General features: G+C 53.2%; 1 protein-coding gene and 1 non-coding gene across 2 annotated transcripts; both read left to right on the forward strand.

The window, feature by feature from the left end:
* NCAN (neurocan) lies at positions 1–23,207 on the forward strand. The gene is made up of 16 exons (XM_060092188.1): positions 1–26; positions 4,265–4,344; positions 5,226–5,633; positions 8,349–8,523; positions 8,634–8,761; positions 9,316–9,609; positions 10,509–11,105; positions 11,303–11,770; positions 11,831–12,763; positions 17,072–17,188; positions 18,179–18,292; positions 19,627–19,785; positions 20,923–21,005; positions 21,732–21,876; positions 22,627–22,809; positions 23,062–23,207. Exons 2-16 carry the CDS (start codon positions 4,272–4,274, stop codon positions 23,205–23,207), a joined length of 4,023 nt encoding a protein of 1,340 aa, XP_059948171.1. The 5' UTR covers positions 1–26; positions 4,265–4,271.
* Positions 5,720–5,792, forward strand: TRNAK-UUU (transfer RNA lysine (anticodon UUU)). The gene has a single exon. It is a non-coding gene; the product is annotated as a tRNA-Lys (tRNA).
* Positions 23,208–23,758: the final 551 nt, after the last annotated feature.

Raw genomic sequence — 23,758 nt, forward strand, 5'->3', positions numbered from 1 at the left:
CGGGATGCGTCCGAGCTAGGAGCCAGGTGGGGGTCCGTTGTGGGGAGGGGGCCGCGTTGGGGGAGAGGTCCTTGAAAATAGAAACAGAGCCCGAGATTGGGGAGGGGGGGATCAGAGAGAAGCCCCCAGAATGGGGAGGGGGCTTAGAGGGGGAGGGAAGCCCCGGGTTGGGGAGGGAACCCACACTGGGAGAGGGCTTGGGAATGTTAAGGGGATTCGGATTTCGGGGCAAGGTTGTCTGGGGAATTCGGAGACGACCCCGCGATGGGGAAGGGGCCGGGCTGGGGGTGGGTCTTAGAATTGGGGAGGCACTAGGAACCAAGGCTAGGGAAGAGGCACCCCGAGTTTAGAGAGAAGAGGGGGACATCCACACGTTGTGTGGGGGACTCTGGAGCAGGGCACCCCGTGTCTGAGCTGAGACACCCCACGATTTTAAGTGGGGATTCCCAATTTGCAGATGAATGCAGGATTCCAGGCTGGACTGCAGCGGGGAGGGGGCCCCCAGACCAGCCTGAGCCCAATGGACGGGGTCTGCACTGAGAGTGAACCCCAACAGGGAAGGGGTGCCCTGCAGTCTCCCTGTCTTTTTGGCTCAAGTCTTGTCACCACATCTTGACTCAGGGAGGAGGCTCTGGGGGCTCCATCCCAAGGTGGTCCCTGTTGTTCCCTGGGACTTGGAGTTGGGGTGCTGTCCCTTCTCCCAGGGAGCACATTGTGTCTCCGAGGTGAATTCTAGTTGAGAGCCTCTTAAAGCCCCCAGTTATGGATCCCAAGGACCTGTAAAAAGCACCCAGTCTCTAGAGGGGAGCCACCCCAGTACTTCCACATCTGGCCACATCCCACAGCTAGACACAGATCCTTACCTCACCCCTTCCGTTCCATCTGGCCACATGGATGCATGTGGAAGTCCTGGCTTGGCTTGGGGGCACAGGCGCTGGGAAGGAGGGGGCTGGGACCCCAGGCCCAGCCTGGGCAGGAGCAATCCCCATCCCTCTTCCTCTTTGTTCCTCTCAGCAGCATTAATGGGAGACAGCCAGGCTGAGGAGAGGGTTGGCGCTGGGCCCCAGCGGGGGATGTGGGGCAAGGGCCAGGAGGGAGGGCTGGGTAGACCATGGGACCCCAGACCTCAGCAGCCTGGTTGGCTTGTGGACATTTCCAAACAGAAGGCGTCCCCCAGGAGGTAGGGACTTTGTGTGTGTGTGTGTGTGTGTGTGTCTACCCCGTACTGGGAGAAGGAGTGTGCTTATGGGGGGACCCGGGGTCCTCTGTGACTCTAATGTGACCAAGGTTGTGTCTTTGTCAGGAAACTTGTGCTGGGGGTCACTTCACCAGGTTACAAAATGATGTGTGCCCACCAGTCACCAAAGCCACAATTTATCCAGCCTGGTCTGTGCCAGGGGCTGGCAGCTACGTGAGTGAGTGTGTGTGAGGAACTGTGTCTGACAGAGTGGCCTCATCGAGGGGTTTATGTGGGGAGCCTGAGACCGTGGGTGTGTGTCTTTGTGCAGAAGACGTGCTGCCTGGCTTGTAAGTGCCCATATTGTCTCTCTTTGTTAATGTCACTGTGAATCTGTGAGTGTGTGTGTCTCCTAGGCTCTGAGCCTAGAGTGTGTGGCTGTGTATGTGTCCCGTGTGTGCAGCAAGGGTCCTCTCCATGTGATTAGCAGTGTGGACCCTGAGTGGGTGAGTATGAGATGTGGTCTGTGTACAGAGTTGGGGAGCTAATAGGAGAGACACTGACAGGGCTTCAGGTCTCCAAGGGACAACCTGGGATGATTTTCTGAGCCCGGTTTCCTTTCTTCTCCAAGGAGTTCCATGCTCAAGCCCATGCACACAAATATGCTCTGAGTCCAAGGCCAGTAACACATACACACGTGTGCTCATAGCCCCTGCTGAGGGGTACTTGAACCCACACATCCAGAGACCACACTGGGTCCCCTATGCCCCACCCAGTGCATATTGCTGCTGTGGACCCTCGTACATGTTCACACACCACAGGGGGCAACCTCATGGATATCCTTGCCTGGACCCACACCCAGGCACAAACACACAAAATGCCTACTGGCAAACTCACCGTCACTCAGTGGCTTGAGACAGGAGGTGGATGTGAGGGAGGAGGAGACACAAATGCACGCGCACACACACACACTGTCTCTCTCTGTCTCTGTCTCTCTCTCTCCTCTCCTGGGCCACCCCTCCCACAAAGCCCCACAGGCCCCTACTTGCATATGTATGAGGCTCATGCATTATTAATGAGGGGACAAGCCCCAGACAGCTGTGTAAATGCTCACCTCTTGTGGCCCTGGGGAAGAGGTATTTTAAGAGAAGGGGTGTGGGTGTGTGAGGTGCAACTGGAGGGGATGGAGTGTGTGTGGGAGGGTGTGGGGGGGAGTGCAACTGAACCTTTGTGTGTCACCTTGTTGGACCACCATTGCATATTTGAGCGTGTACACAAGGCTTTTGTCTAAGAAGCTGTTGTTTAAGTGAACATTTCCTGGACTTGACAAGTCTTAGCTCATTCCATTCTCACAGGACTTCACAAGTCTTAGCTCATTCCATTCTCACAATAACACTCTGAAGTATGTGCTGGTTGATCCCCATTTTACAGGTGGGAAAACTGAGGCACAGAGTGATGAAGCAGCTGTCTAGGATCATGCAACATGTAGGGAGTAGAGGCAGGGTTTGAAGCCAAGTCATGTGGATATAGTCTGAGCTCTTAACCGTACAGAGTATGTGTGTGTGTGCACGTGCATGAGAATTCTCTGAACTTGCCCCCTCCTAAAAGTCTCTTGGGGTAGGCGTAGCCCAGAGTCCTGCCCCACCCTCTAATACCCATCCAGGCCTTGGACAGCCATCAGGGGACCCCGCCCCGCTCAGGGTTCCGAGGGGGAGAAATGAGGACAGCCCGGGATGGAGGCAGAGGTTGCTGAGGTTTACAGGTCGGTAGTTAGGGGCACCGTCCCAGAAGCTGGCCTCTGCCCTGCTGTGCAGTCTCAGGCAAACTGCTCACCCTCTCTGGACCCCGAGATGCTGCCCTAAGAAGGCAAGAAGGAGACCAAGGGGGTGGGTAGTGCCACTGCGTTGCTGCCCCAGAGTTCAGCACCACGGACAGGTCCCCGGCCTGCCTCCCTATGGTGGGGCCAGCTGTCCCCCACAGGACCCTATTCTGGACTCCATCCACACTGGCTATTCTTTTATCAGGAGGAGGGTACAAGGGCTGGGTTTGTAGGTGATGTTCTAACTTCCCATCTGCCCCCACCTTCTGAGCGCCCCCAGTGGGGGAAGGGGAAGGGGGTTCCAAAGGGGTGGGACGCACCACCACCCCAGGGTTTCTAGTCTCTGGAAGAATGTGAGGTTTGGGAGGGCACTGCTGTATCCCAGTGTTTGGAATGGGCCTTGCTTACAGGTAGTGCTCGATATTTGTCCACTTTATGCTCATGTGCCACAACCCCTAAAGGAGTCTGGACCCACAACTGGAGTTTCTCTGTGGACCTAGAAGGCATCTTTGCCAGTCAGTATGAATTCAGGGGGAGGATGGGGTGGGCGAGGGCGAGGTCCCTTCCTCCAGCTGGGACTTGGCAGCTCTTCAAAAATCCCAGAAACCAGGAATAGAATCTTGGCGACAACCAAATCCTGGAATTGAAGCTGAGAATCGTGTCAGTCAGCAAACCAGATTACAGGCTGGCTTGGAGTCCAGTCTGCTGCCAGAACTGGGGACCCCAGGCAGACTAGGACTGGCTGCTGCTCTCTAGGAGCCCCCAGTTTGATTTCGGAGGCTGACTTGAAAAATGGGACTTTGATCTTGGCTATGTTAAAGTCAATAATAATAATAGCAGCTGAAATTTACTCCTTCATGCCAGGCAGTTCTAAGCATTTTATATCTATTGACTATATTGACTCATCTATCCCTTCCAACTACCTCATGTTATCCCCATCTGACCTGCAAAGAAACTGAGGCACAGAGAAGCTAAGCTACTTGCTCAAGGTCACCCAGCAAGGAACAGGCAAAAGACAACCCCAGGTTTGATTCCCTCCAGCACCCATGCTCTGATCATAGGACTTCACTGCTCGGATCCTGAAGTCAGTTAGTCCTGGGTTCGGATTCTGGCTCAGCCCTGGCTTGCTGACTGTGTGACCTTGAGTGAAACACTGGCGTCTCTGAGCCCCAGTTTCCAGATCTGTAGAGTGGGAGGAATTGGTCCTTTTATGCCGACTGTCTAGGAGGGTTGTACTCACCCCTTCCTTCCTCTCCATCTTGTTTCAGGTCCAGGATGGGGGCCATGTCTGTCTGGGTCTCAGGCCTCCTGATTCTCCAGATGCTGCTCTTTGTGGCTGGGGAACAGGGTGAGTTGGCTTGTGGGGTGGGAGAGGTTGGGGTCTGGAGAATTGACAAGATGGGGCAGCTTTTTAACTTGAGAGCCTTCTCCTGCTGGTTCTCTGGCTTGGTCTGGAGAATAAAATGAGAATAGATGAAAAAAGTCTTTGAACAGTCAAAAGCGAACAAGACACCTGAGAGGTTATTTTTAGTCATTGCCAGCGGAGGCTGGAGTTTCCCGCCTCTCACTGTTTTGCTGAGATGAGCTGAAGAGAGAGAGAAAAAAAGAGGGAGAGAGAATAGTATGAAGATTGATTAGTGATGCCTGCCATGGGTGGGACAATAGAAATAAAGGTCTGTGTGCCTCTCCCTGGCATCTCCCCAGTAGCGGTCAAAAGCCCAGACTTTAGAAATGCCTCCTGATTTGCTCTGTGGCCTTACGCAATTATAATGATGTATCTGAGCCTCAATTTCCTCAACTCCCCCAAAAGAGGATGAGACATGGCTACCTCTGCAGATGGTTATGAAAATCAAATGAGCTGATTGCTATTTATAAAGTGCCTGTTATATAGAAGGTACTCCACAAACACTGTTTCTCTTCCAATGGCTGCCTATCGCTTAACTTTTGGGGAAACCATGGCTCAGAGCAGAATAGTGACTTTCCCATGGACACATAGTGAGTCAGTGACAGTGAGAGTTAAATCCCTGGCCTCCAGGGTCTGGACTTTGAGAGGAGGCAGAACTATGAAGGGATTCGACCCCATTACCCCTCTTCTGCTCACAGACTGGGTTGCAGATCACAGATCTGTGTATGGCATTGTGATGTTGTGTAGACAACCTAACCTCTCTGGCCTCAGTCAGAGGGTCCTTGCCTCTCAGTCAGGCCCTCTCTCCACCTTCTCCACCCCAGGCACACAGGACGCCACTGCTGCTGCCACTGCCGAGAAGGGGCTCCACATGCAGAAGGTGGGGTCTGGGTCGGTGCGGGCTGCGCTGGCAGAGCTGGTGGCCCTGCCCTGTCTCTTCACCCTGTGGCCACGGCCAGGTGCAGCCCGAGAAGCCCCTCGGATCAAGTGGACCAAGGTGCGGACTGCATCAGGCCAACGGCAGGACTTGCCCATCCTAGTGGCCAAGGACAACGTGGTTCGAGTGGCCAAGGGCTGGCAGGGACGCGTGTCACTACCTGCCTACCCCCGGCACCGGGTCAACGCCACGTTGCTACTGGGGCCACTGAGGGCCAGCGACTCTGGGCTCTACCGCTGCCAGGTGGTGAGGGGCATCGAGGATGAGCAGGACCTGGTGCCCCTGGAAGTGACGGGTCAGTTGGGGGAAGGGGAGGGGCCAAGGCTGGGATGGGGAAGCCCATCCACTGAATGTCACCTTAGAAATTACTCCCTGGGGAATTCCCTGATGGTCCAGTGGTTAGGACTCTGCACTTTTACTGCTGAGGGCCCAGGTTCGATCCCTGGTCAAGGAGCTAAGATCCCACAGGCAAAAAAAAAAAGAAAAGAAAAGAAAAAGAAATCACTCCCTGAACAGTGATTTGCTTTCAGTTCTTCTGATAAAGTCAGGAAGAAAGTCTCCATGGATACGCCTCTCTCTTTAACATCTCTCTCTTTCTCTTTTTTTTTTTTTTTTTTTTTTTTTGCGGTATGCGGGCCTCTCACTGTTGTGGCCTCTCCCGATGCGGAGCACAGGCTCCGGACGCGCAGGCCCAGTGGCCATGGCTCACGGGCCCAGCCGCTCCGCAGCATGTGGGATCTTCCCGGACCGGGGCACGAACCCGTGTCCCCTGCATCGGCAGGGAGACTCTCAACCACTGCACCACCAGGGAAACCCTCTCCTTCTCTTTTAGCTAAGAGAGAGCAGCCTCTGGCTGTCTCTTATGGACCACAGCATTTCATAGGATTTCATAACCTTGTTTTAAGTCCATTTCATGGTTACCTACCTTCACATAAGGCAAAGGATATTGGCTTTCTATTTAAAATAGGAATACAAATTTCCTTTTAAAATAAATACAAGTTTTTAAAAAGTGAAGTTCTTTTTAAAAAGTGGATTGAAAATATAAAGTAAATAAGTCATCAGTGTAACCAATTCCTATATTAAATTGTTTCTGTTGAAATAGTCAGTGTAGTTTCTGTTTTCTTAACCAATCAAGATGAACAAGGCAAAAAAATTTTTTTTTAATTATTAAAGCAAAGTCCTAGGACAGGGCATGGCACACAGAAGATGATCAATTGATATTTGACGAATGAATCAATGAATGGATTTGTGGGGTTTTTTGGCTGTGTTTTGGGTCTTCATTGCTGCGCGTGGGCTCTCTCTAGTTGCAGCAAGTGGGGGCTACTCTTCGTTGCGGTGTGCGGGCTTCTCATTGCGGTGGCCTCTCTTGTGGCAGAGCATGTGCTCCAGTAGTTGTGCCCGTGGGCTCAGTAGTTGTGGCTTGCAGGCTCCAGAGCACAGGCTCAGTAGTTGTGGCGCACGGGCTTAGTTGCTCCAAGGCATGTGGGATCTTCCTGCACCAGGGCTTGAACCCGTGTCCCCTGCATTGGCAGGCGTATTCTTAACCACTGCACCACCAGGGAAGCCCAATGAATGGATTGTTGTGTGGAGAATATCCTGTGGACTCCTACTGGGAAGTCAATTTCCCTCAACCTGTGTTGGCCATGAGCAAAGTCCCTGCACCCTCTGTTCTGGAGCACAGTCTTTCCCCAGCCAACAGTGTCTCACTGCATATTTTATGGGGTCAACCCAATCATCCCCTTTCCAAGGCCTTGTTCTCAAAACTGATAAACCTCAAAGAAAATTGATAAGTGGTGAAAGAAGAGAATTCCACCTCGGTTTGGTTAGTTCGTTCATTCAGCCAAACATTTATTGAGCAGCTACCACATGCCAGCCTGGTGCTGGAGACATAGCCATGAGTGAGACACAGATGCTGCCTTCTGGGAGCTCTCAGCTTGATAAAATGGAGCGAAATGTTTAATACCTTTGTTTTGCTCAGCCATTTCTCTCATCCCTAAATCAGAATTTGAGTCACAGTGAGCTTATTGATGCTTCATGTCCTGGCTTACATGTCACCTCCTCCAGGAAGCCTCCGGTGACTCCATTTCTAAGCTGGGCAAGAACCACATTTGGGGGCTTCCCTGGTGGTGCAGTGGTTAAGAATCTGCCTGCCAATGCAGGGGACACGGTTTTGAGCCCTGGTCTGGGAAAATCCCACATGCCGCAGAGCAACTAAGCCTGTGTGCTACAACTACTGAGCCTGTGCTCTAGACCCCACGTGCCACAACTACTGAAGCCTGCGCACCTAGAGCCCATGCTCCACAACAACAGAAGCCACCGCAATGAGAAGCCCGTGCACCGCAACGAAGAGTAGCCCCCGCTCGCCACGACTAGAGAAAGCCCGCGCGCAGCAACGAAGACCCAATGCAGCCAAAAATAAATACATAAATAAATATATATTTTTAAAAACCCACATTTGATCACCCATTGCTGCCTTTGCTTCCCCTATGTATGCATGTACTTAATTCCTAAAAGGCAGAATCTCTCACTCTTCTCCATGCCTCCTGTCACCTCCAGAGCCTAACCCTAGGCATGAAGAGTGCTATCTTTGGAGTCAGATCTTTCTGGATATAACTTCTGGCTCTCCCTCATACAGGTTATGTGGCCTTAGACCTGTCCCTCAACCTTTCTGAGCCTTAGTTTGCTCCTCTGGAAATGGGGATAATCATAGGGTTGTTGTAAGATTTCAATGAGATAATGCTTATAAATGCTTTTTACATAGCAAATATTTAACAAATTCTAGCCCTTTATGGCCATTGCTATCATTTCCTCGTCTGTAAAATGGGAGCGTATCAGACTCACTCCCCATCATCACCCTAGCACTATGCCTGTTGCTGAGTGAACAGACATGGTACAGGGCAGTGTAGGGCAGCAGGTCTGTTATTATCAGACTTGGGGGGGGGGCATTCTGCAAGAGCGAGGTCTGTTCTTGAGGATTACAGCAGAAATCATCCTGGATGTTTCCCCATAGGTGTTGTGTTTCACTACCGAGCAGCCCAGGATCGCTACTCGCTGACCTTCGCTGAGGCCCAGGAGGCCTGCCGTCTCAACTCGGCCACCATTGCAGCCCCGCGGCACCTGCAGGCTGCCTTCGAGGATGGCTTTGACAACTGTGATGCCGGGTGGCTCTCTGACCGCACTGTTCGGTGAGGGGGTACACAGGGTGGGGAGATGGAGAGCTAGCCCCTGGAGAAAGATGGTCCTTGGGGGCCGCAGGAGCACACATCTGAGAGGGACCCCCACCTTGTCTTGTCAGGTATCCTATCACCCAGTCCCGTCCTGGTTGCTATGGTGACCGTAGCAGCCTTCCAGGGGTGAGGAACTATGGGAGGCGAGACCCACGGGAACTCTACGATGTGTATTGCTTTGCCCGTGAGCTGGGGGGTAAGTCTGGGGCTGGCAGAACACCCCCTTCCCTGAGCCCCATTACCCTCCCTAACCCCCATCCTTCCCTAAGTCCTTCCTAGCTCTCCTAAGTTTCATCCCTCTCTAAACCTGCAGCCATGATCTGAGCCCACCGGTTCCCTGAACCTTCCTCCACTCCTTGAGCCCCTCTCCTTCTCTGTGCCCCTTCCCTCTCTCTGAGCCTCTTCCCTCTCTGAGGCCTTGTCCCCTTCTCTGAGTCTCTCCCCCTTCCTGCCCCCCCTCCCTCTTCCTACTTCCCTCCTCACTGAGCCCGCCTCACCAAGGCCCTCCCTCTCTCTGAAGCTCAACTCGTTAAGGGGCCTGAGTTACCTCACTTGAAAAAGAAAGTGAAGCCCCCTCTTAGCACTGCATGAGAGGTAACGACAGTGATGTTCTGGCGATGGGGGCACGCAGCTGCGGCTGCCACAGCCCACATCCAGCCAGATCAGGGCTATTTGTGGTGGGACCCCCTTCCCGGGCTCCGTGGGAAGGTTCTTGGGGCCCCACTGACCTTCTCCCGCGCCTTCCCGCAGGCGAGGTCTTCTACGTAGGCCTGGCCCGCCGCCTGACACTGGCCGGCGCGCGTGCCCAGTGCCGCCGCCAGGGCGCCGTGCTGGCCTCGGTAGGACAGCTGCACCTGGCCTGGCATGAGGGCCTGGACCAGTGCGACCCGGGCTGGCTGGCCGACGGCAGCGTGCGCTACCCGATCCAGACGCCGCGCCGACGCTGCGGGGGCCCAGTCCCGGGCGTGCGCACCGTCTATAGCTTCGCCAACCGCACCGGCTTCCCGGCGCCGGGAGAGCGCTACGACGCCTACTGCTTCCGAGGTGCGCGTGAGGCCACGCCCCTTGAGTGTGCGTCCCCGGGTGGCCACGTCCCAAGGGCATGCACCTTGATAACCGGCCGCGCCCCCGGGAGCTTTGCTTTCTAGTAGAGGTGGAGGCTAGGCAGGGGAGAGACACAAGAAAACTTGCTCCGCGGTGAGCCACGCCCCGAGGGAAAGGTCATACCCCTGAGACAAGCTTACCGTAGGAGCCCCGCCTTAGAGGAGGAAGAGCCCCAGAGAAGACCAAGCTCTGGGGGGAAGTCCTGTTTAGTGGGTGGGCTATGTCTCCAGAGATGTCTGAGAGACACGCCCCTGGATGGAGCAGTTCTCACCTGGAGACTTGCCTATGAGCACCCGCTGGGGAGGAAGTGATGCCTCAACTAGCCATAACCCCTGAGCAAGGCCACACCCCCAGGGATGGGACCAGGGATGGGGCCACACCCTCAGAAGCTGAAAACCTCAAGTCCAAGGAGCTGAGTCTTATGTGTAAGCGGTGCGGGGGGCGGGGGGGGGGGAGGAATCTCTTCGTTGGAAGGCCATGCCCATTAGGCGCTTTCCCTTCCGTGGGAGGAGCCATGGCCTAGGTCTGACCTGCCCCCGTGAGAGCTGGCCACTGCCTGAGCTTCACCCACCAGCCAAGCTGTCTCTTTACCCTTTACTGTGACCAGTTGACTCTGACCTTGACAGTGGACCCCAGCCTGAACAGTGAGGATGATAACTTTGCGCCTCGGTTTCTCAGTCGGGGGATCTCAGAAACAACCCAGAGAGACAGAGGGGTGCAGAGAGACAAAGATACATAGAAGGTCTCTGCTGTAGCATGCTGGAATGTGGGTAGACTTCAGGCAGAACTTCCCAGCCAGCCCCTGGGCCTAACACAACCTCTTCTGCTTTTTCCCATAGCTCATCACCCTACATCACAACATGGAAACCCAGAGACCCTGTCGTCTGGGGATGAGGGGGAGATTCTGTCAGCAGAAGGGCCCCCCACCCAAGAACTGGAGTCCAGCCTGGAGGAGGAGGAGGTAGTCACCCCAGACTTCCAGGAGCCTCTGGTGTCCAGTGGGGAAGAAGAGCCTCTGATCTTGGCAGAGAAGCAGGAGTCTCGAGAGACCCCCAGTCCTGCCACTGGGGGCCTCACACTAGCCTCAAGGCCTGCTCTGGAGGCTGAGGAGGTGTGGCTGAGCACGGTGTCCCCCGCCCCCAGCAACATGGAGGCAGGCACTGTGGTGGGCATGCACACAGAGGCAACCCCAGCCAGCCCCATGCCCAGGAGGAGGGGGCGCTTTAAAGGGTTGAACGGGCGCCACTTCCAGCAACAGGAACCCCAGCGAGGGCTGAAGGGGGTGCTCCAGGCCAGCGTCCAGCCCCCCACCCCAGAGGTTGCTGGGAATTACGTGGAGCCTCCCCTGGCCACAGGAGCCACTGATGCCTTGGGGAGTGGCCGGAGCCAAAGCCCCTGGGCTGTGCTGACCAATGAGGTGGATGTGCCTGGAGCTGGTGAGTGGGGTCCAAGGGGGAGATGGGACCTGCCTGGGGATGTAAGGGGGACAGGGGAGGAGGCTCTGAATCACACTTGGGTCCCCTGGCCTCACCAAGCCTCAGAAGACCCCTCTTCCTCAGGCCTGGAGCCAAGGAGACAATCAGCAGAAGAAGCTGCTGAGAGATAATTATAATTACTGTTGATATTGTTTCAGGTTCCCCTGGTGGCAGGAGCCCCCCAGAGCCCTGGCTGTGGCCCCCAACCATGGTCCCACCCATCACCCTTGGCCTGGAACTAGAGGAAGCCAAGGGCCCCAGTGTGAGGCCAGCCACCCCCGACCTGCCCTGGTCCTCCTCGGAGGCCACTACCTTGGCTCCCAACCCCTTGAAGGGCCCCAGCACTGCCCGCTGGGAGGCTTCTCCCACAGTCATTTCTCCAGACCTCCCTGTCATGGCCATGATTCGTGCCCCCAAACTGTGGCTCCTGTCACACCCTACGCCCCTCCCCACCGATGCCAGTGAGGTAAAGGGGTATAGTGAAGCCATGGCCGCTGCCCCACCCTCCCCTGCCTCAGAGATCGAGGCCAGCCCCCAGGATCCCATCCATCCAGAAGTGTATTCCCTGCCCTCCTCCTCGGGCCTGATGGGACAAGGTGGAGAGGCCACATCCCTGACACTCAGCAGCCATGGAGAAGGAAGTCCTACAGCTCCTTTGCAGGCAGCCACAGACACACAAGCTGGAGCTGGTCCTAACTCCTTCAGAGCAGACTTCGGAAAAATTGGGGGGACCAGCCCTACTGGGCTCAGCAAAGCTGAGCACCCCAGATCCAACCCACAGGCTTTTGTGGATGGCAATGTGGTGGCAGCCGTCACTCCCACTGAGACTGCCACTGAGCCCATGGGAACCAGAGGCATCTTGGGGTCTGAGGCTGGGGTCTTCAACACAGCAGAGACCCCCACTTCCAGCTTGCAGGCCAACATGGACGAGGCACAGGGCATGTGGCCGTCACTGCACAGTGAAGGGCTAGACCCCCATTCCCCATCTGCACCCTTGGGGGTCCCTGGGGTCTCCTTGATGCCCAAGGTCACCCCGCGTTTGGAGCCTTCGGCTGCTACAGATGGAGGAGCCACAGTGGGTCCCATGAATTCCATGGCCACACTAGACACCAGTGGTGCTGGTGGGAATTGGGAACGTGGATCCCACGTGGTTGAGGGAGCTGAAAGCCCCACCTTGAGCCCTCAAATGGCTGTGGATACAAGTGTGGTGATGTCCCTCATGTCCCTGGACCTGGAGGACAAGGTTGGGGTCCTGGCCATGTCCACAATGGCCTCCTCAAGCTCCCAACCCCATCCAGAGCCGGAGGGCCAGATGGTGACCCAGGGCACCCTGAGAGGCTTGGAGCCTCCACATGAGGGCAGCCCCTCAGGGGAGCCTGCTCTTCCTCCTTGGACACCGACAGCAGCCAGCAAGGACAAGCCCATTTCAGTTTCCTCGGGGGAGCCTATAGTGCCGTGGGACTCCCCCAGCACCCTGCTGCCTGCCTCCCTGGGCCCAGAGGAGTTTGAGCTGGAGGTCCTGGCGGGGAGCCCAGGTGTGGAGAGCTTCTGGGCGGAGGCAGCAAGTGGAGAAGAGCCAGCCCTGCCAGGAACCCCTGCAAATGGGAGTGCAGAGGAGGGTGAGTTGGAAGCTCGTGGTCTCATCCAGGTCACTGTGTTTGTGCTCAGGAACCAGGGGCTGGGGTAGGCCAGAGCTGGGAGGAAGGATTGTTCTTGGGTGCCTGGGAAGGTTTCTAGCAGGGGATGATATTGAATGTGGGAGTTCATTAGGCAGAGTTGAATTACAGAAAGTGTATTCCTGGCAGAGGCACTAGCCTGGGCAAAGGCCAGGAGGTGAAGTTACGTTTGATGTGTTTTATGCACAGCGAGTAATGAGGCGATGATGAGGTGTTGGGCGGAGTTTGGTTTTGGGGATGAGTACAGTCAGCAAATCATGTTCATGACCACTCTCAGCTGACAGTGTTGTGTGATGCTGGGGTCCTGCCTTCAGCGATGCCTCAGTCTGGGGAAGACAGAGCTGGTTACAGGCAACCCCCCTGGGGTGGGGCCGGAGGGAGGAGGCATGGCAGGGAGGCCTTCCTGGACAAGTGTTGAATTGCAGCTGGAATTCAGTGGTGCAAAACGTGGGGGACCTCAAGCCACAGGTAAAGTGGGTGCTGGGAAGGGGTGGGAGTGGTGGGCATTACCCCCATTTTGTAGACAGCAAACTGAGGCTCAGGGAGGTATGTCACTACCAGCTAGTCAGTGGTCAAACCTCAACTGGTACCCAAATCCACATGTGCCTTGGTTGCTGTATGCCCAGCGGAGTCCAGAGAAAGCCATCACCCTGTTCTCCTGGGGCCAGGTCTGCCCATAACTCAGCCTGCAAACTGCAGGCCTTTATTTTTTAGGTCCTGCCATATTGAGCTATTCTTTCGGTCAAGTGAGCATAAGAAAAAAAAAAACGAAGAAGAAGCAGCTAATTAAAAGTCACACTTTTTCTGAATTGCAAAACACTCTTATTAACACGATTGGTTTTACAATCAATCAATAACACTTGCTCTTTTCTTTTTTTTTTTTTTTTTTTTTGCGGTATGCGGCCCTCTCACTGTTGTGTCCCCTCCCGTTGCGGAGCACAGGCTCCGGACGCGCAAGCTTAGCGGCCATGGCTCACGGGCCCAGCCGCTCCGTGGCACATGGGATCTTCCCGGACCGGGGCACAAACCCGCATCCCCTGCATTGGCAGGCGGACTCTCGACCACTGCGCCACCAGGGAAGCCCCACTTGCTCCTTTTTTTGAAGGCAAAGTGTCGTGGTGATGGAAACAGCGGATGAAGGGTTTCATCACCCACCCTGTCATCTCTGGGTTGTGTCTGGGGCTGCATCTTCTTTTCTTAGATGCCCAGAAGGCAGGTGGACCCTGGGCAGGGGCACTTGCATCAATAAAGGCTTATGCTTATTGGTGACTGCATTTGTGCTTGGGTTGGTCTGAGCACTTTAGTGGAATCATCTTGGTTAATCTTTTTAATGTCCTGAAGAACAAGTTCTAGTACGATCCTAACTTTACAGATGGGGATACTGAGGCACAGGGAAGTCAAGTGACTTGTGCAGAGTCATGCAGCTGAGGAGTGTCAAGGATAATGTTTGAATCCAGGCTGTCTGACAACAGTCTCTGTCTCAATCACTGGGCTCTAAGATGCTTATTTCATTGACATAAAACAAAACAAAATGCCCTGAGGTCTTGGGGAGGGGGTAAGCTTGCTCAAGGCCAAAGGAACTAGAGAAGGAGTGGTCAGGTGGGAGGGAAACCACAAAGAAGTGTGCTAAGGAAAGTGTGTTGAAAGGAGCCCCCAGGGCCACGGCTGGATTTGTCTTGGACTTTGTTGGTTTTTCAGCTCCAGACTCAAGCCATGAGCAGCCGGGGTGGAGGGAGGCAGCCAGTGCTGGGGGAGACCTGGGCGCCTACTCACCTACTGCTTGCAGCAGAAATGCTAATGAAGCCAAAAATAAATGCAGCACCAGCAAGCGACTGAGTCACCGCCAGTCTGTGGGCAGGTGTCAGCAGCTCGGGGCACCTGGTGGGGCTTACACGTCCTGGCGCCTGGCAGCCCCACGCATGTGCCTGCACGTGCCAGGGCGGCACCAGGCACAGAAATAGCCACAGGCCTCTCTGGCCATCCGTGGTGGTACACGCCACTGCCCCAGGGACCGGCTTCAGTCACTGTGGGCAGGCCAGCAGCTACCTTTATGCAGTTAGCAAGCAATTATTGAGTGCTTGCTGTATTCCAGGCACCATGTTGAGACCGAGTCCCTCGTCCTCTGGAAGCTGACATTCTAGAGCAATGCTCTAGAACTTTCCCAGTGATGGAAATGTTCTCGAGCTACGCAGTCTAATACAATAGCAACGAGCCATTGGTGGCTACTGAGCACTTGAAATGTGGCTAGTGTGACTGAGGAACTACGTTTTAACTTTTATTCCATTTTAATTAATTTAAACTTAAATAGCTGTGCGTGGCTGCATGTGGAACATCACAGCTCTGGGGGGAGGCATGGATAAGAAATGATGGTCCTAATAAATTATATTGGAGGTTAGAAAGTAATAAATATAAAAGAGAAAAGTAAAGCAAGGGGTGAGGGATGCCCGTGGGTGGGTTTTGGTTTTGGAAGGGGGGTTAGGATGAATTTGAGCAAGCCTGAAGGAGGTGAGAGAGGAGCCATGCAGAGATCTAGGGGAAAAGCAGTTCAGGCAGACGGAATAGCTTGTACAAAGGCCCTGAGGCTGGACCGTGTTTGGTGTGTAGGAGGAACAGTAGGGTCAGTGTGGCTGGAGCGGAGTAAGTGAAGGAGGGAGAGGAGGATCAGCCAGGGAGATATTGGGAAAATTGCACCAGGCCCTGTGGGCTGAGGTAAGGATTTTGGCTTTTCCTATGAGGGCAATGGGGAGCCATGGAGGAGTCTAGGCAGAGGAGGGATAATGTTTGAATCCAGGATGATGTTTGAATCCAGGCTGTCTGACAACAGTCTCTGTCTCAATCACTGGGCTCTAAGATGCTTATTTCATTGACATAAAACAAAACAAAATGCCCTGAGGTCTTGGGGAGGGGGTAAGCTTGCCCAAGGCCAAAGGAACTAGAGAAGGAGTGGTCAGGTGGTTTGGTTTTGGAAGGGGGGTTAGGATGAGCAAGCCTGAAGGAGGTGAGAGAGGAGCCATGCAGAGATGGCAGCTGTGGGGAGAGCAACCTGTTAAGGGTGAAGGCAGAGTCCAGAAGATCAGGGAGGAGGTAACTGCTTGTCATCGTCTCAGTTTCTTGTGGGCCTCCAGACCAGGACAAAACAGAAACAAATTCTAGGTTTTAGGGCCTGGAGAGAGGGCCTTAAACTGGGCTTCCAGAGCCCCGTAGGCCAGTCTTGGCTCTTGTACTGTCCTGCTGAGTGGCTTTGAGCTAGGCCCTGCTCTTCTCTGGGTCTCATTTCTGGTATCTTGCAGTGGAAGTGTTGACACTGTCCTGACAAGGGATAGGGGTCATCTGGGGTACATGGGGGTTCTTGCTCTGCCCCTCCAAGACTCCAGGGTGGTCCAGAGACCACCCACCAAGGCCTCTGAGCCCCTGAGATGGGGAGGGGTGACCCTCCTGCCTCCAGGGAAACCCAGCTGAGGAATGAGAGAGGTGGACAGGGCCTCACATTCAACTCCCCCTGGATGCCCTGTCCGTGTCAAGCAATGTTGAGACCCCTCAAGAGGCCCCAGGCTGATATACAGAGAGCCAGTCATGGCATTATGGTCAGGACTGGGAGAGCAGGATGAGCTGTTTTTATTTTCATTTTGTAAATGAGGCAACTGAAATTCACAGAAGTAATTTGCCCAGGGTTCCCTAGTGAGTGGCAGAGGCAGGAATTGAACCAGCCTCTCTGACTGCACAGCCTATGGTTATTACTGCTATAATCCACCACTTCTCCACACTGTAACCACTGAGGTTGCATCAGAAGAGGTTGAGCCACAAGGATGAAGGAAGTGATGGTTCCCACTGGTCCCAGTGCCGTTCAGACCCCATCTAGAACCTATGTCCACTTCTTTGCTCCAAAGTATGAGAAGCACAATGACCAGTGGGTATTTCTAGAAAAATGGGGATAAGTCAAGGAGGACACTTAAACCATGTTCTATGAGAAGACTTCCTAAGAGAAGCTGCAGGAATCCCATTCTAGTTCAGTCCAAGGAAGGACTTTGCCATAGCCAGGGCATCCCACAGGTGCTTTGGCCAGTTCCTGGAAAGAGTAAGCTCATCACAAGGGTATGTGAGAGGAAGTTGGCAATCAGTTATTGGGAAGTTATAGAGGGGACTCCACAGAGAGGGGTGGAACGAGAGGGCCTTTAGGGGTCTGAGGTCTGGATTCCCTGGGAGGCAGACTTGGTGGTCTGACTCCTTCCCATACTCCTGTCCATCCTGCAGTTCCCTCGGATCCCTGTGAGAACAACCCTTGCCTGCATGGGGGCACCTGTAAAGCCAATGGCACCATGTATGGCTGTAGCTGTGACCAGGGCTTTGCTGGAGAGAACTGTGAGATCGGTGAGTACCCCAGACTCAGGATCTGATCACAGACTTGTCTGACTCAGAGCTCTAGGGTCTATCCCAGCAGCCATCCCCATGAGGATCAGGGATCACAAAATGCTGGCTTCAGATGCTCCCTTCCCCTCCCTCACTCCTTGGCTCCAGTAAATCAGCCTCAGCAACAACCGTCTGAGGTTTCATCCTCAGGGCTGAGGCTCTGGTGTGCTGCCTCCCATTACTACCAGGCAGAGGTGGGGAAGGGGAAGACAAAAGGATGGTAAGGCTCAGACTCCCACCAGCAAAGGGCCCCAGGGGGTCGCCTACTCTCTCCTGGGTGGGCAGGGGTATAGGCACCACCACCAGAACTGTTGGAAGCTAGCCCCAAAGCCCAACACAAGACATATGACAAATTATGAAATTATAACAATAATTATAAATGATATAATTTCTTGAGCTCTTCCATTTACTCTACTCACAACCACCACTGTGGAGGTGCTATTATTATCACCACTTTGCAAAAAAAAAGAAACTGAGTCTTAGAGAGGGCAAGTGACTTGCCTGGCATCGTACATGCCTCAGGCACTATCTACACAGGGATTGGGAGAAGAGGTGCTCAACTGATTGCTCCCTGTACCTACAAACAACTTCGTGATTCTGTGCAATTCTTGTAAATGCTCCACATTCTGAAGACCCTTCAGCTTCAACATTCTATGGGTCTGTTTGCCAGACACACCTTCACTGTTCTGGAGTCAGGGGGAACGTCCTGCACACTCTGGCTTTCAGCCAGCCCAGTGTCATCTCCTCTCATTGATGCTAATTCACATGAGTTGTGTGAGGTTCCACCCCCTTGACCTCCAGAGTCATTGGGCCATCAGTGCAGACCACCGCTGTTGTACTCAGGTCTGGGATAGATGGTAGGGTTATGACTGCATCTTCTGCCTGGTTCTCCATGGGGACTGGGAGCCACGGGGAGGCTGGCCTCTGACTTAGCCCCACCTTCCCCTCCAGATATAGATGACTGCATCTCCAGCCCCTGTGAGAATGGAGGCACCTGCATTGACGAGGTCAACGCCTTCGTCTGCCTTTGCCTCCCCAGCTACGGGGGCAGCCTCTGTGAGAAAGGTGAGTCTCTGCCAAGACCCCAGAAACAGCACCAGGAGCAGGGTTGGGTGCTGGACCACAAGCTTCCCACACATGGAGCTCCAGATCTCTGCCTCTGGTTCCATGGCCGTGAAACAGACAGGCAGGAGGTGAATAATTTTCTTGAGATAAAATTCACCTAACATAGAATTAACCTTTTTAGAGTGTACAATTCAGTGGCATTCAGTACATTCACAATGTTGTGCAACCACCACTTCTAGCTAGTTCCAAGACATTTTCATCAGCCCCAGAGGAAATCCTGTCCCCATTAGCCATCACTCCCCATTCCTCCCCTCCAGCCCCTGGCAACCACTAATCTACTTTCTGTTTCTATGGATTTGCCTATTTTATATGTTTCATATAAATGTAGTCATACGCTGTGTATCTTTTTGTATCTGGCTTCTTTCACTCAGCATGATGTTTTTCAGGGTTCATCCACATTGTAGCACGTGTCAGTGTCATTCCTTTTTATGGCTGAATCGTATTCCATTGGATGGGCCACATTTTGTTTATCCATTCACCACTTGATGGACCTTTGGGTTGTTTCCCCCTTGTGGCTAATGTGAATAGTGCTACTATGAATGTTCATGTACACGTTTTTGTTTCAATACCTGTTTTCCATTCTTTTTGTTTTTTCCCCATTCTTTTTGGTGTACCCAGGAGTAGAATGGCTGGGTCATATGGTAATTCCATGTTTAACTTTTTGAGGAGCTGCCAGACTGTTTTCTACAGGGGCTACACCATTTTACATTCCCACCAGCAATGCAAGAGGGTTCCAATTTCTCCATATCCTTGCCAGCGCTTATTATTTTCCTTTAAAAAAGAATTATAGCCATCCTAGTGGGTATGAGGTGGTATCCCATTGTGATTCTGATTTGTTTTTCCTAATGATTCACGTTGTTGAGCATCTTTTCATGTGCTTGTTGGCCATTTGTATATCTTTTTGGGAGAAATGTCTATTTGAGTTTTTTCCCAGGAGGGAAATTTTAGGCCTTCCTGAGACCATTTCCTGAGGTCCCAGGATGCGGCCAGATCAGAGAATGAGACATTAGAGTTGGGATAAGAGGGGATGGGTGTAATGATCTTCCAGTTGAATCTCTTCCTGCAACAGAGAAAAGAAGTGAATATGGGAAGAGGGAGGTGAAAAGGGGGGGGGACAGAGTGGGGTCTGGGGGATGGGCCCAGAGAGAGGGTTGATTTAGCCCCACAGTGACCTTGGATTGGGCCCTCTCTCTGGTAGGCTGGTGTGCTCATGGCTGGCAAGGCAGGCCTCGGCTTGAGGCCAGCCCCCTTCATGCTCCCTTTCCACCTCCCAGACACAGAGGGCTGTGACCATGGCTGGCACAAGTTTCAGGGCCACTGCTACCGCTACTTCGCCCATCGGCGGGCATGGGAGGATGCCGAGAGGGACTGCCGCCGTCGAGCCGGCCACCTGACCAGCATCCACTCACCCGAAGAACACGGCTTCATTAACAGTAGGGACTCTGGGGTGGGCAGGGGTGGCCTTTACAGTCCCTTTGTCATGGGATCCCCCCAGGGTCCTGAAGACACTACCTTTCTGAAGCTATGTTCATTAATGCAAGCCCTGACCACTTATTAATTCAAGTGTCTATTTATTCACTTGTCAGTTCATTCATTCACTTCATTCATTCTCCGACTATTTACTGAGCACCTGCTATGTGCCAGGCACTGTTCCAGGCACAGAGACACACATTGTCCTGTCCCTAGGGAGTGACGTTCTTGAAGAGGATATAGTCAAACAAGTAAATATCTAATTAAATAAGTCTATCCTAAAATTTAGCTGTTTCTCAGGGCACTGATGACAGTTAAAACAGGGCCAGGGGACAGAGGGTGACAGAGAAGCATCTGTGGTGCAGGGGATGAAATGAAGGAGGAGCAGAGATTTAGAGAAAGAGGGGTGTCCCATAAACTATATCCAGCATTTAGTGATTTACTCATTATTCCTTCTGCCCTTTTTCGTCCATTTATTTATTCACATTTTCCCCATCCCATCCCCTGTTAATTCTTTAATTTGTTCATTCCCTGGTTCACTGGCTTTTTTCCTCTATGTAATCAAACACACATGCATCCAGCTGCTTCCTCCCTCCTCAGTGACTGACTGGCTCATTTAGATTCACCTGCCTGCCCTGTCCAGCCTTGCTCGCTGGCTCTCTTAGCCCCTACTCTCTCATTTCTGCAAAGATCTGAGTTGTCTTTATTGTTTCCTCTGGCCTTTTGTTTAAGCCACAAATTGTGACAAGGCCAGGAGCCAAATTCCAGCCCTTTCCATGCCCCAACCCCACTCCCCAAGTATGAGGGCAGCCAGAGCCTCAGCCTGCTAGGGAATGGGGGGATGTGGCCTCCAGCCCATGCCCCCCAGGCTGGCAGAGGGGCTGGGGTCCTCCCCTTCAGCTCAAACCCAAAACTGGGGGAGGGGCTCTGGGTACCCCCCACCTCCATTCTCATCTTCATCCACTTCCCCTTCCAGCCCACCTTCAGGCTGGGGAGGGGGCTGAGTCTCCCCTCCCACACCCCCCACCTGACCTCCAGCCAGCAACCTAGGCTGGGGGAGGTGCAAGTACCCAGCCCTCACGACACACCCCACCCCACAGGTTTTGGGCGTGAAAACACGTGGATCGGCCTAAACGACAGGATCGTGGAGAGGGATTTCCAGTGGACGGACAACACGGGGCTGGTGAGTGGTGGCAGCCTGGGGACCTGGGTCCCTGCAGTCAGACTGTTGACTTGGGCCCTGCCTAGAATGGAGAGTTCTGGGTAAGCTGCAATGAACCGGCCCTCTGGCTTCACTTTAGTAAATTTTATATTATGTCTTTTTCACCACAATTAGAAAAGAAATCCACCTCCTCTCCTCTGCCATGAGAACTGGCCCCGGCCCACCCTCTGACTACACTCAAACTGGATCAAGTAGCCCCAGCCCTCCTGGCCTCTGTTCTGTTCCTCAGACAGGACAAGCTCAGTCCTGCCTCAGGGCCTTTGCATTAGCTATTCCCTCTGCTTAGAACTCTGTTCCCTACCTGCGTTGTTCTTATCCTTGAGTCTTCCTTCAGCTCTCCTGTTGCCTCCTCAGGGAAGCTCTCCTGGACTTCCAGTCTGAGGTCACCTTTTGTTCAACTATTTACCTAACAATGAGTGACCCATGTGGAAAACAGACTGTCAGGGAGTGAGCCGGGGCAGGAGGACCAGGGAGGAGGGCACCACAGCCTCGCAGGTAGAGGAGGGTTGACTTGGACTGTAGTGGCAGCCACCCTCAGGGCAGGCAGAACAGTGCTCATTGTAGAGATGGAAACACTGAGTCCCTAAGAGTTTGAGTGGTCTGGCCAGGGGGATCGCACAGTGCCAGTGCCAGAGCCTGGGACAGGCTGCATGTCCCCTGAGCACCCCCTGCTCCCCATTCTTACAGCAATATGAGAACTGGAGGGAGAACCAGCCCGACAATTTCTTCGCGGGTGGGGAGGACTGTGTGGTGATGGTGTCACATGAGAGTGGGCACTGGAATGATGTTCCCTGCAACTACAACCTCCCCTATGTCTGTAAGAAGGGCACAGGTATGCTGCTACTCTCCCTCCCACCCCTTCTCCCCTGACCTTCCCTCCTACCTATCACTGGTTGGTTGTTTTATTTAAGTTTGTAAATGTAGGAGTCAGTCCAGCCCAGTTTTCACTCTTCAGCACTATGTGAGGGTACCCATTTCCCCCCCACCCTTGCCAACTCTGTGTTATCAAACTTTTTGTTCTTTGTTCATCTAAGTCCTGAAAAACAGTATCTCATTGTTATCATAGTTTGCACGTCTTCGGGGATGAGAATAACCAGCTCTTCATATGTTGATAAGCTGTTTATATGTATTTGATTTCCTGTGACCTACCAGTTCATTTCCTTTGCCTAATTTTCTATCGGTTCATTCGTCTTATTGATTTCTAAGAGCTCTTTACATATTAAGGAAACATATATATGTATATGTATATTCTCAAGTCCACCTTTCTTATACTTTTCTTCATTCTTGCTTCTGTTTCTTTGCCAATTTTCATATCCTTTTTTCCATTCATTTGCTCAGATTATTCTTGCCTCCCATCTCCTTCATTCCCATCATGCACAAGAATTAGGGGGTGGGATGTGTCCAGGAGGTTCCTGCCCCTCAGCAGCTCCTGGTTTGGGTGGAGGAGACATTCACTTCTAGCCCTTTGAGGTCACAGCTGGGCAAAAGGTGGGATCTGTTGAGGGTTCATCTCAACAAGAGATGAAACTAGTTCAGCCCCAGTCCCATCCACTTCTTTAACTGGAGGTTCCTCTGTCCCCAGTGCTGTGTGGTCCCCCTCCAGCAGTGGAGAATGCCTTGCCCATCGGTGCCCGCAAGGCCAAGTATAACGTCCACGCCACTGTACGCTACCAGTGCGATGAAGGATTTGCCCAGCACCATGTGGCCATCATCCGATGCCGGAGCAATGGCAAATGGGACCGGCCCCAAATCGTCTGCACCAAACGTAAGTGGCTTCCCCCAGACACCCCAACAAAAGTTTCCAGCTACTTGTAGTCTCCAATTAAGCATCTCATGGCTACACACATTGAGCTGGTTGAATGTCTGCCTGATAATATGGCCTTGCAGATAAGTGAGAACTTACTAGCTTGCCTGGTGTTCCCTCCATTTCCCCCTCCCCCGAGGAAGCCTGTCCCATCAGGCCACCCACCTCTCATCAGCTTTTGCCACGTCCCTGTCATCCCTCGCTTCCCTGCAGCCAGACGATCCCATCGGATGCGGCGACACCATCACCACCACCAACACCACCACCAGCATCACCACCACAAATCGCGCAAGGAGCGCAGAAAACACAAGAAGCACCCAGCAGAGGACTGGGAGAAGGAGGAAGGGAATTTCTGCTGAAGAACCAGGCAAAAGAAAGCACAATCCCCTTCCCACACCTCCCCTGGAGCCTTCACCTGGGGAGGCACAGCCCAGAGAGAAACAAGAGGGTCTGGAAGCCCCTGAGTCCCAAACCACATCCCCCCATACATAACCATCTGTAAAAAGCTCCTCTCTCCTTTTTCTTACATATACAAGGTCCTCTTGGCAGGTGTAGCCATGTGTCCGAAAAGTCAGTTCTAGTCAGACTGAATGAACTCTGGGAGCATCTCCCAGTGGAAGGAAGCACAATCGGCAAAGATCATTCTTTGCACTGGTTTAGTCTTTTGTTGGCAAGGCTGACTGCCAGTTGTGGAAATAAGGCTGTGATAAGGGTGCAAGAATGTGTGTTTGGATTCGCACTAAGGAATTGCTTTTACCACCAGAGATTCAGATGTAGTAAACTGTCAGATCTCCTAAATGCAGGCTGAAGCCTATAGTGAAGGTCACTGGCTTTGGGAGTAGAAAATTACATGGACACACACTGCCTGAACTTGATGACTGCTCTTCCTTCACCTTGGACTTCAGCCTAA

The sequence above is a fragment of the Mesoplodon densirostris genome, chromosome 3 (genome assembly GCF_025265405.1).
Source record: "Mesoplodon densirostris isolate mMesDen1 chromosome 3, mMesDen1 primary haplotype, whole genome shotgun sequence".
NCBI lineage: Eukaryota > Metazoa > Chordata > Mammalia > Artiodactyla > Ziphiidae > Mesoplodon > Mesoplodon densirostris.

Coding starts and splice junctions, on each gene's coding strand:
- NCAN (XM_060092188.1), top strand. CDS start 4,272: ATGGGGGCCATGTCTGTCTGGGTCTCAGGCCTCCTGATTCTCCAGATG. Junction 17,189..18,178: donor TGGAGAGAACTGTGAGATCG/GTGAGTACCCCA, acceptor CTTCCCCTCCAG/ATATAGATGACTGCATCTCC. Junction 22,810..23,061: donor CCAAATCGTCTGCACCAAAC/GTAAGTGGCTTC, acceptor GCTTCCCTGCAG/CCAGACGATCCCATCGGATG.